The 12,237-nt window shown below is 35.7% G+C and overlaps 1 protein-coding gene across 4 annotated transcripts in view; it reads right to left on the reverse strand.

Annotated features, from left to right (window-relative positions):
- DIPK1A (divergent protein kinase domain 1A) overlaps positions 1–12,237 on the reverse strand; it is a 116,309-nt gene that overhangs the window by 20,930 nt on the left and 83,142 nt on the right. For 3 of the 4 annotated variants that reach the window (XM_019667574.1, XM_019667573.1, XM_019667576.1), the window contains one exon: positions 8,988–9,122. In XM_019667574.1, the coding sequence (XP_019523119.1) occupies positions 8,988–9,122 (135 nt within the window). Of the gene's footprint in view, positions 1–8,987; positions 9,123–9,781; positions 9,875–12,237 lie in introns of those variants that run through there. The other variant, XM_019667575.1, reaches the window with a different exon arrangement.

The following is a 12,237-nucleotide window of genomic DNA, read 5'->3' on the forward strand; positions in this document are numbered from 1 at the left end:
GCGCGCGCGCACGCGCGCGCACAGGTGATTTTACAGTCCAGGTGCCTCTAATATCCTATTCAGGAATGCAGGAATGTACAGGTGCTCCACTAGAGTTCCAATAAGGTAATATCTTACTCAAGATTGATCCAGTTCTAAGATTTTGTTAATTAACAAATTAGAATTTTATTGGTGAAAATTGTGGCTTGTTAAATAGCATGGTAATGTTAGAAATGGGCTACTGGTGAAATGAAAGGTATTTAAGATACGTGAATTGGCTAAAATATGAGATATTCCTTACCTTTTCACAAAGAGGGTACAAGAACTTCAAAGGTTACAACCTTTGAAGCTATAACCTTTATCTTTAGGGAGGTACCAAGAGCTAATCATTTTAAAACAGAGACTCTCAAACTTTAGGGAGCTTCAGATCTCCAGAGGTCTTGTTAAAACACACATTGCTGGGGGCCGGCCAAGTGGCTCAGTTGGTTGAGCGCGACTTCTGAGCAACAGGGTCACCGGTTTGATTCCCACATGGGCCAGTGAGCTGCGACTGAGCTGGGCTGCCACTGAGCTGCCAACAGGTGGCAGGATGGCTCAGCTGGTGAGAGCACGTGCTCTTAACAACAAGGTTGCTGGTTCGACTCCCACATTGGATGGTGGGCTATGCCCACCCACCACTAAGATTGAACATGGCACCTTAGCTGAGCGGCCTCAAGCTGCCAATGGGCGGCCAGATGGTGACTGGACTTGGAGCTGAGCTAGCTGTGCCCCCCACACTAAGATTGAAGGACAATAACTTGGCTGTTCTCCTTCCCCAATTCCCCAATAAAAATCTTTAAACACACACACACACACACACACACACACACACACACACACATTGCTGAACCTCAACCTCGGAGGTTCTGACTCATTAGGCAGGGCTGAAAATCTGCATTTGTAGTAAGTTTTCAGGTGACACTAATACTGCTGGTCAAAGAGACCACATTTTGAGAATCACTGGTTCAGAATTTCTGGTTCCCTGATGCTAATCTAAGGATAACAAGCCTGCCTCCAGAGTATCACTGCTTCTGCCTCGAGTAAATCTTTCATGCAAGTTGACAGAGTGCCCAAAAGGACAGAGTTAGAACTTCAATTAGAATTTACAGACTGATGATATGAAGTGTTTTGTGACTGCGTGTAAATAAATATATGCTAAATAGATGCCTATATGTGTAGCAGAAGTCATTTTCATTTTAATGTGGTAATAAGGTTGTGTGGGAGGAGCTAATACTCCTATATCAAACATTTTCAGTGGCTACCATTATCTTCAAAATAGCATCTAGGAGCATGCATGACCAAACTGGATTAGATTAATTTAAAATAATGTCCAGCCAAAAGGTAGAAGCAACCCAAGGGTCCATCAATGGGTGAATGGATAAACAAAATGTGGTATATACATAAAATGGAATACTATTCAATCTTAAAAAGTAAGAAACTTCTAACACATGCTACAATATAGATGAAACTTCAGGACATTATGCTAAATGAAATAAACCAGTCACAAAAAGACAAACACTGTGTGATTCCACTTTTGCAGTTTCTGAAGTAATCAAACTCATAGAATCAGAAAATAGAAGGATGCCAGGTCCTGGGCCGGGGTGGGGAAATAGGAAGCTGTTTAATGGGTACAGAGTTTCAGTTTTGCAAGATGAAAAAGTTATGGACACTGGCTGCACACTAATGTGAATATACTCATCACTAACTGTACACTTAAAAATGATTAAGATGCACTATGGAAAACAGTATGGATGTGCCTCAAGAAATTAAAAATAGAACCACCATATGAGCCAGCAATCCACGTCTGGGTATTTATCCAAAGGAATGAAAACAAACTCGAAAAGATATATGCACTCCTTTGTTCACTACAGAATTATTTACAATAGCCAAAATTCTAGTGGTTTTTTTTTCGTTTTGTTTGTTTTTTGCTAAATCTAGTAACAGTACTCCCAGCCTCAATTATGTGTTTCTTATTTTTCCATATTGTCTACTAGTCTGTGAGCATCTTCCGGCAGCGACATGTCTTATCTCTGTATCTCCAGGTCCCCCAGCACAGTGCTAGTAAGCACATAACTAAAATAACATGGTGTTTTATTGCTGGCTTGTGTCTTTGAAATTGGCTTTAACCCTTAGTCTCTTTATTGCTTCTCAGGAATGATGCAAATGTTAACACTGATATCTAATCTGTCTCAGGATCATGGGGAACATCACATGATATAAGAGTGCAGCATAACACAGGAAGGCCACCAGAAAGGCTGTTATAATTTCACCAGTAAGGTTATCCTTAGAATAAAGCTTATGTATGTTAAGACTTGAAATAAACTTGTTCAGTAAATATTTTTCTGTAGATTCACAAAGAAAAGATTGGTAACCTCACTCAAGTTGGCATAAAGGAAGACTATACTTTTCCTCAGAGGAAAACATTAAGCTTGTGCTTTAAAAACAGTATGTTCCAAGTGGATTGGTTCCATATATTTTAAAAATCTAGAATAAGAGCATAAAATGAACCTCTGGAGCCAAATAATAATAGATTCTAAACAAATGCAAAACAAAATGAAATATTAAGTTATGTATTGCTATCTAACTGAAAACATGGTTCTAAATATCTTAAATTTAGTATATGCTAAGCCAGTTGTTTTAAGCAACCAACTATCATCTCTAGAAATTAAATATTAAAAGAGACTAATAAAATTTAGAGGCTCTTTCATCTTCTAATGCTTCCATTTTAAAGCTGGTGTTCATATAATTGTCACAGCGGTTCACAATGGCACAGGGACTGATTCCTCATTAGTAGGTAGAATGTCACTCTTGATCATAGAGGAATATGCCAGAAATATCAATATTAAACAATGTTGCCCTGAAAAACGTACAGAAGAAAAATTTCTCTAACTCTCCCACTTTTTTTCCTTTTTGAAAGAACCCAGCAAATTACAGAGTCAAACTGTGCAAAATTTCTTTATGATTAGGCTCCAAATAGGACTTGCTGAAATAATGAGTGAATTAGTGATTTCTATGATCAGAGAAAATGTACAGTACAATGAGATATACAACATTATAATTAGGTTGGTGGAAAAAAAGAGAAAAGCACAACTGGAAAAAAAATGGATCCCTCCAAGCATATCTAATTAAGGTTAGTTAGTGGTTGCCCTCAGTTTTAGAGAGCTGCCTTTAAACAAAGAGCAGAACACAATTCTTATTCCTTAAAACTTCTACAAGTTAAACTAGGCTTCCCAGGGTGCACCGCTCTCACTCCATTTCCCTTCTCCGAAGTTTTAAAAGCCTAGTATGCATTTCACTAGAATCAAGTTCTAAATAATGTGACAGTGGAAAGTTTCATACTTTTATTAAAAACTGAAAATAAGAAACAAATTCAAGTTGCAAATCAATCTATAATGTGCAAAATTAATCTCAGTTTTGGCTCCTAGCTCCCTAGAAACTTAGATAAATTAAGAATCCCATTAACTTTATAACATCTTTCAACAAAAATTATCCATTGATTAGAGAACATCTCAGGGAAATAATAGTAACAATCTATCGTGATTTTCAATGTGTAAGAAATAGACTTGATTACTAAAAGAGACTAATACCCAGAGTACATAATTTATATGAACTACATATCTGATTTGTTCCACCTTCTAAGGTTTTTTTTTTTTTAATTTACAATAAAAGGACAAAGAGGGAAATATATTATTTACAGGCAGCCAAAAGAACCAATGACTAATGCATGATTCTGGGAATTCTCAGATCTAATCATGTTAATCAGCATCTTGCTCTTTGGGATAAAAGTACTAAGGCAAGTGTGGTTATAATTAGGAAAAAGACGCTCCTCAATGTCTTTCCAAATTCCTTCTATTCTATAAGGCCCCGAAGAAGTTCCATCTTCTCTATGAAGCCTTTCTCTCCTGTTCTACCCACAGTGATCTCTCTTTCACTGAAGCCATCTTTCTTTAAACTTTTGTAGTACAACTATTCGTAATACAAATTAAATAATTTTAACCTGATGTGATGGTCTTTGGATGAGTCGAACTGGCTAGGCTACAAAGCAAACAATAATCTAGCTGTTGCTATGAAGGGATTTTGTAGATGTGGCCAGTCCATAATCAATTGACTTTAAGAGAGATTATCCTAGATAGTCTGGGTGGGCCTGATTCAATTAGTTGAAGGGTCTGAAGAGAACTGCTGAGTTTTCCCTGATGAAGAAGAAATTCCACTGTGGATAGACAGCAGCGTCAGCCTGTTCCCAGAAGTTCTAGACTGTCCTTGGCAGCCTACCCCGTGGATTTCAGACTTGCCTAGCCAGCACCCACAATTGGGTAAGCCGATTCCTTCTAATAAATCTCTCTTTTTAAAATTGAGATATGATTGACATATAACATTATATTAATTTCAGGTGTACAACATAATGATTTGATATTTGTATATAACAGGTGCTTCTCAACTTATGATGGGGTTACATCCAGATAAACCCATTGTAAATTGAAACTATCATAAATCAAAAATGCATTTAATACACTTAACCTACCGAACATCATAGCTTAGCCTAGCCTACCTTAAATGTGCTCAGAACACTTACAATAGCCTACAGTTGGGCAAAATCACCTAACACAAAGCCTATTTTTATAATGAAGTGTTGAATATCTCATAATTTATAATGTATATCACTTTCACACCATCATAAAATAAAAAAGTCATAAGTCAAACCATCATAAATTGGGGACCATCTATAATGTGAAATAATCGGCACAATAAGTCGTGAACATCGATCACCATACATAGTTACAAATTTGATTCTTGTGATAACTTTTAAATCTACTCTCTTAGCAACTTTCAAATACACAACACAGTATTATGAACCATTTAATACATGAGCTCATTGTATCCTCACAACCACTAGATGAGACATACAGCATTATTAATCCCCATTTACAGAGGCTAAATAACTTGTCCAAACTTATATAGTTAAGGAATGGCAAAGGTGGAACTTGGATGTGAAGCTCTTTTATTCCAACGCGTATGCTCTTAATCACTACCATAGTTCTGGCCTCTCACACATATATGGAGAGAAAGGGGAAAAGACAGATATACAGAGAAGAAAGCTATGTAAGCCAATATTGACTATGATTTTCAAACACAAGTAAACTACTTATCACACTCAGTTCATCACCTGTCATCCCTAACTCCTAAACAATGATCTCAGCTTGGAGGCAAAGCTCTAAATGGGACAGCCATAGTAATCTTCTGGGGACTTTAATTGATAAGAAATGGAAGCAGGACACAATTCTAGCTAATTTAATGCTTCTCTTACCAAATCTTGAAAATGATGAAAAAGTTTTCTGAGACTAAAATATATCTTTTTCCTCAGGCTTTAAAAAAAAAATTGTAGTTGCTCTGCATTTGGGAATCATGTTCTTGAAACTTTCCCAAACTGGTAGTACTAAGATTAGTAGTACTAATAGGAATTGTTTGATTAGAACTAAAAAGCAAGCAGAAAAATATTTTTAAAGTATATATTAAAGCTTCAGAGCTAACAAGATAGTGAGAAATTATTTGGTCAAGATCTGGGAGAGGATAAAATTCGAGAGAGGTGAGTCTAGATTTTGTGGCTGCATTTGCCTGGAGATGTGTGACCTGAAATACAGTCTTAAGGAAGTTAAAAATATAGTCCAGCTCCTACCAAGGGTGTGGCCTTGGTACATCATGCTTTGTGCTGAGATCCTGAAGGGTGGAACCTCAAGAGTAAAGGTGAACTAAAAAAAAACCTCAGAGACTGAGTTGACTTTTATAGCCTCTTTTTCCCTCAGGCATTTTGTTGATATGGGGCTTGTGCAGGGGTCTGAGAGCCAGTACTATATACTGGTAGAGGGCTGCTGCTGGGGATAAGAAACCAGCGAGCTTTTATAGGAACCTAAGGGAGCCTCAAGCATCCAGCCAGTTACTCTATTGTGATATTTGCCAAATCCTGAGGGTAAAAACCTCATTGGAAAGTCTTTGAAAAGCAGAGCAGATGTTTTGGTAGCCTCACAAGATACAGACTAGAGTTAGGAACCTGCCAGAGGGAGAAACCCTAATGGCTTCCCAGGCTCTCAGTTAAAATTCCTGGATGGCTATGTTCTTAGAATGAAAAATGAGTCAAAGTAGCTTGAACTTTGCTAGAGGTGCAACCCAGAGTCCACTTGGTACAGCCCCTGATTTGGTTAAGGTGATCAGCTACCATTATATCTGCCCACTAGAGAGAAAGGAAACTCTCTCTGGAGGCATTATGTTAAAAATTACAGGGCACGGGGCGGCCAGTTAGCTCAGATAGTTAGAGCACAGGCTTATAACACCAAGGTTGCTGGTTCGATTCCCACATGGGCTGCAGAGCTGCACCCTCCAAAAGTAAATTGAAACAACTACTTGACTTGGAGCTGATGGGTCCTGAAAAAACACACTGTTCCCCAATAAAATTTCTTTAATAATAATAAAAAAAATTATAGGGCATGCCAAAAGACAAAATGACATGGCCAAAAACAAGAGATAAACATGGACAATAGAAACAGATCCACAGATGATCCAGAAATTGGAGTCATCCAAAAAGGATTTTAAAATAACTATGTTCATGTTCGAGTAAATAAGAAAAAAGGTAGAGAAAATAAATAAAACAAAGGATAGTTTCAACAGAGAACTGAAATGTATTTAAGAGAATCAGAAAGACAATGTGGCAGTTCCTCAAAAACTTAAATATAGAATTACCCTATGATTCAGCAATTTCATTTCTTAGGTAAATACCCAAAAGAATTGAAAGGGACTCAAACAGATTCTGGCACACCAATGTTCATAGCAACATTATTTACAATAGCCAAAAAGTGGAAATAACTCTATAGCTGACCCTTGAACTGTGCAGGTTCACTTATGTGATGTTTTTATAAAGCTTTAATATATACTTTAAAAATATTTTTTCTGCTTCCTTTTTAGTTCTAATCAAACAATTCCTATGCAGCATTAGTACTATCTTAGTACTACTGTTCTTAGTACTACCAGGTTCGGTAAGTTTCAAGAACATAATTTCTAAATGTTGAACTACAATTTTTTTTTTTAAGCCAGCTTTAGGAAAGAAATATATTTTAGTCTCAGAAAACTTTTTCATCATTTTCAAGTTTTAGTAAGATAAGCATTAAATTATGTTAAAATTCTGTTCTGCTTCCATTTCTTATCAATTACAGTGAAATTAAAGAAGAAATAATGAGGTACTTCAACTATAACTCACTCATAACAGAATATGTACCATTATGTTTTACATTTTGAAGGTTATTGTACTAATGTTAGATAAAAGCATATCCATTTCATGTTGGCTTAATTTCTTAGAATAGTGTTTCTAGTATCACCAGATGATGTTACAGGCCTTCCTTGGAGGGTTGTGGTGGGGATAGAATTTTTCCTAATCAAGTATATTTGCTTTCTCTGTAGATGTACAATGCACATTAGTATATTAAAGACCTTGAGAAGTCCTCAATAAAGTCAAAGATTTATCTTTGTTTAACCCTCTGTTTTCAAATATTCCTGACCATGGAATTCTTTTATCCATGAAATACCTTTTAATGTGCCCTAAAGGCACTTACTTTGAGAAAGGTGGCCTAGAAGAAGGAAAATAAACATTTCAAATAGTTTTGGGTATTTATATGTTATTATAGTTCATTATATAGCTTCTGCTACTTTCTTCTTCTTTGAAGGTGAGTTTTGTGTGGGTTTTTGTTAGCTTTATTAAACTTTAACTATTTTTCTCAGTCTTTGCTGACATAGGGTAGAGACAGAGTTAGGATCAAATTCTGGCTCCACCAACACCCTTGTAAAGTACCCAATATATTGCTCAGCCCCAGAGGTTCCTCTTATCTTAAAATTCCTCAAACATCTAGAATGGTCATTGGAATGGACATAAGACTGACATCTGGAACCTTGACTTGGGACTCTTCTTTGCTAATTCATTCCCCTGCTTCTTATACTTTTTATATTAGTAATTCCTCCCTTCCCTAGTTAAAAGGCTATAATATTCCTGGGGAATAATTATTTTTTTATCCTGACTAATAGAGTACCTACAGTTAAATTGATTTTTATTTTCTTAGAACTTTGGAAACCTCAGGTCTCCTTGTCTTATGTTCCTACAACACTCGCTATTATAATATTTAACTTACTGCAATTATTCATTTTCTTCTCTGCTAGACTATAAGTTTGTAAAGTCAGGCTGTCTTGTTCCCTGATATATACACACAAGCACCACTGACCTGTAATCACTCAGTAGTTATAGAATCTTTAATAAGTTATAACAATTGGAATCCCAACAATAATTATTGTCAAAAATATAATTCTCAGATGAAATGTTTTCATATTATTTATATCAGAAGATATTAACAGAAAACAAGGAGTTAAATTTTCTTATCCTCACACATTTAAAATATAAGTACTATGGAACCATAATTACTACTCGAAATCTTAGATTGGCAGAGCAATTTTCCTGAGATACATCCAATCACTGGGATATAAATTAAATAATAAATGCACTTATATGCTTTTTAGATAAATTTCTGGTATTTAAGAATGACTCCATTTAGTCAAAAGATGTGTTCTGGAAAGGTTGCCTGTCCATAACACTTTCATACTCTAAACATTAAAAAACTCATCTGATTAAACTGACTTCAAGTTTATTTGAAAAAAAAAATTCCTCTTTGTAATAAGTTGGCTCTCATAGTAGTCTGTATTATATATTTAGATTTGTTTGTTTGTTTGATTCTGAATATTAGATTTTTCAAAGTGGGGAATGGTCCTACTAACTTGGTCATATCAAAATGCTAAGAAGTTCAGCACAACTTGAAGGTCAAATTAACTTTTACTTTTTGAAAGTAATTATTAGTAAATATATAAGTAGTAAATATGTGTTATGAATATAGCCTATTAATATAGGTTTTCCCATATACTAGGAAATAAAAAATACTTACTATTATTTTCTTACAGTCCTTTCCTCTGCATAGTTCTGTATAGGTGGAGTATTGCACATATATAATCCAGCTTCCAACGAAAACCACCAACCAGGAAAAGAAAAGATATTTCATCCGCACATATGAGAAGCGAGCCTGTGAGTAAAAGAATGCATAACAATCATTAATTCAGCACCAAGTCAGCATTTATTGTCCTAGAACATGATTTTTCCCCCCTTCTTGGAAGAACTCAATATATATTCTAGGCTTTCATATTGCAATTCTCCTAAAACAAAGTGCACTTTCACTGAGTCCAAACAGCACTGGTCTTAGAAAAGGAAGCTCCTTGGTCCTGCCAAGAAAAAAGGGAACAAAATACCCTTTAGAATGTATAACCTTTCAAATACCACCAGCATTGAAAGCTACTTATTAAGCACAAGCACGTGCACCATGCTACCCTGGGCACACTGTAGGATCAGGTAAAGAGAGACACAATTCCTGTTTATACATGCTCACAAAAGACTGTTTCAAATAAGAATCTTAAAGTTCTTCAAAGATAATCATGATAAAGTAACTGTTTAAAAAAAATAAGAACAGAGAATTTGGCTATTTGTGTAATGTCTCATAGTGAGGTACAACCAGAATAAGAAATTAAACTCCTATTTCCCTATTGTATTCACTAAAGCCTTATGTTCCTCTATTCAACCAACCAAATGCTTCACCTAGTATTTAGATATTCTGGAAAGTTGAGAATGTTACAACTATTAAAGGAGAAATGAGTGGAGAAGAAGGTTTAAGATATAAAGAATTATTACTTTTAGCATGTCAGCTTGTAAAGTGGCACAATGGGCTCTTCTTTGCATAGTTTTGCTCCCAGCGTTGTGGTATCCAATTGCAATTTGGGCCAGTTGGTGCCTTTTCTCCATCAATCTGTCAATAAAAGATTGCTGCCACCAATCTAATGCCCACAGATGTCCCCAACAAGGGTGCAGTAAAAGAAGAAACTTTATTCAGGTGAATAGTTTGCAAACCAGGGAATGCAGCCTCTAGTGGAAACGGAAAGTGTGCCTCCCTCCACCCAAAGGAGTCTGGCTTATATAGAAAACATGTCTACCCCGGTCCCTGTTTGGTCCATTTTTATACAAATGAGGAATCCAAATTTACACAGTTTGATTGGTCCAAATAGCTGCTTGGTAAGAATCTCATGTCCTGATTGGTCGTTATGAAGCTGCTCTGATTGGTCAGTCAAGATGCAAATGAGGATATAGCTATGCAGCTCCCATCAGATGGTGAAGGTCTCAAACCATTCGTTAAAATACAATTCCAGGAACTCCTTTATAAGATTCCTGCTCAGACAGCAGGAAATCAGTGCAGGAGGCTGTCAGCTCAGTCTGCAGCTTTTCCCTGATAAGCAGTGTGTGTGAGAGGCCTCTGTAAACAATGGCTGCTAGATTCTGATTATAAATTTGGGCACTGTTAACTACAAGGAGTCCTTTTTAGTAGGTATATTCCTTCTCAGAGTTAACACACCACATGCTTGTATCAAACATTTTAATCTTCAAAAGTGTCAGTTGGTCAAGATAGTTTGACATGTTATTTTTTGAGTCCAGAGCTCCAATGGTCTGGTTTTATAAACCGTAGAATTTAGGACTATGGAGAGAAATGAGCAGAATAAATTAAAGATATGTAAACAAACAACAAAAAGCTAGTTTTGCTTTTATAATCACAAGCCACTTTCTCACACTGGGCAACAGTAGGATACTGTGAGAGCTGTGAGCATACAAAGATAGCAGAAAGAGATGAAAGAGACATAAAAGTGCACCTGCAGAAGACAATGAGTGCAAAGGAAAGCGACTCAGGAAATACTGAATTCTGTTGGCCCTATTTATGGTTTAGATATCAGCCTTTGTGAGGTTAACAGATGGTGAATCCCAGCACCAAAAAGCTTGAATGCAACAAATTCACAGTTAAATGATAGGTCTTTGAGCTGTATTATTTTAATTCTATTACAATATTTTAAAAATGCCTTTCATGCAAGGTGTTTTTGTCTAGTCTAAATTAATCCAATAAAAAGAAAGTTTAGACAATTCCAAATTAAATCACATAAATGACAGTGGGGGTATATACCAAGGGGTTTGTCTGAAAGACATTTAAGATTACTTGGCCTTAATAAAAGGTCTGGTCATCAGCTAGGCATGGTTATGTAATAGTATTATAAGGCTTAAATGTGAATAAATGACAACATATCTATAGAACATAAGCATATTGTTAGGCACATGGAAAATACCCAAAAAATGTTAGCTACACCAATATGCAAGGCACTGAGCAAAAAGCCAATAACGCTGTCATTATGATTTGGCCACCACCTTCTTTTTGGACTTGCCAAAAAGAAAATTAAATCTGAATCTGATCAAACCTTTAGCTCCAACTACCAGTTGACAGGAAATACAGGAGACAGGAACAGAAGTGACACCTAAGTAAGTGACACTATTAGGATACAATCAGCGAACTCTAGACTGTGGGAAATGCTGCAACACAACAACCCAGTTTCTTCAAGAAATAACTTACAAGGGGGTAAAGAGAAGACGGAAAAAACTAAAGATTAAAAATACTTAAGAAATAAATAATCACAATATGTGGATCTTTTTTGAGTCCTGATTCAAATGAAAAAATGTGGGGGAAAATGACATTTATGAGACAATGAAAATTTGAAGACTGAGAAGATAGCTGATGATATTAAGGTATTATTTTAATATTTTAGATATTAATGGTCTGTTTTAACATTTAAAGAAAAGAGCCTTAATCTTTTATTAGAGATAGACATTGAAATATTTATCAATGAAATGATATCTAGAATTTGCTTCACAATGATATGGGAAGGGAAAAGTAGGTGGGGTACGGTTGAAACAAGATTGATATTATATTGTACAATAAGACATACTGCTACACCAAGATAACCCCATCCCACACATTCATTCAGCAAGTATTTATTAATTGTCTACTATGTGCCAGGTACTGCCTTAGGCACTTTCAGCACGTCTCCAATTAGGGTTAAACACATAATAAATCTACCATACAAGTACCTTTAAAATAGTTAAGTGTATCATTTGAAGGACCATAGCATGGCATGATTTTACTTTTAGAAATCTAATCTTATATTAACATTTTACATGATCTTTTTGAGACAGGGTTTTAAAACAAGATTAATCTCAATTAGTAAAAAAATCAGGGAAGACTTTACACTATTTTTTTTTCTTTCTTTTTTTTTTAA

Source organism: Hipposideros armiger, unplaced genomic scaffold (genome assembly GCF_001890085.2).
Source record: "Hipposideros armiger isolate ML-2016 unplaced genomic scaffold, ASM189008v1 scaffold_501, whole genome shotgun sequence".
NCBI lineage: Eukaryota > Metazoa > Chordata > Mammalia > Chiroptera > Hipposideridae > Hipposideros > Hipposideros armiger.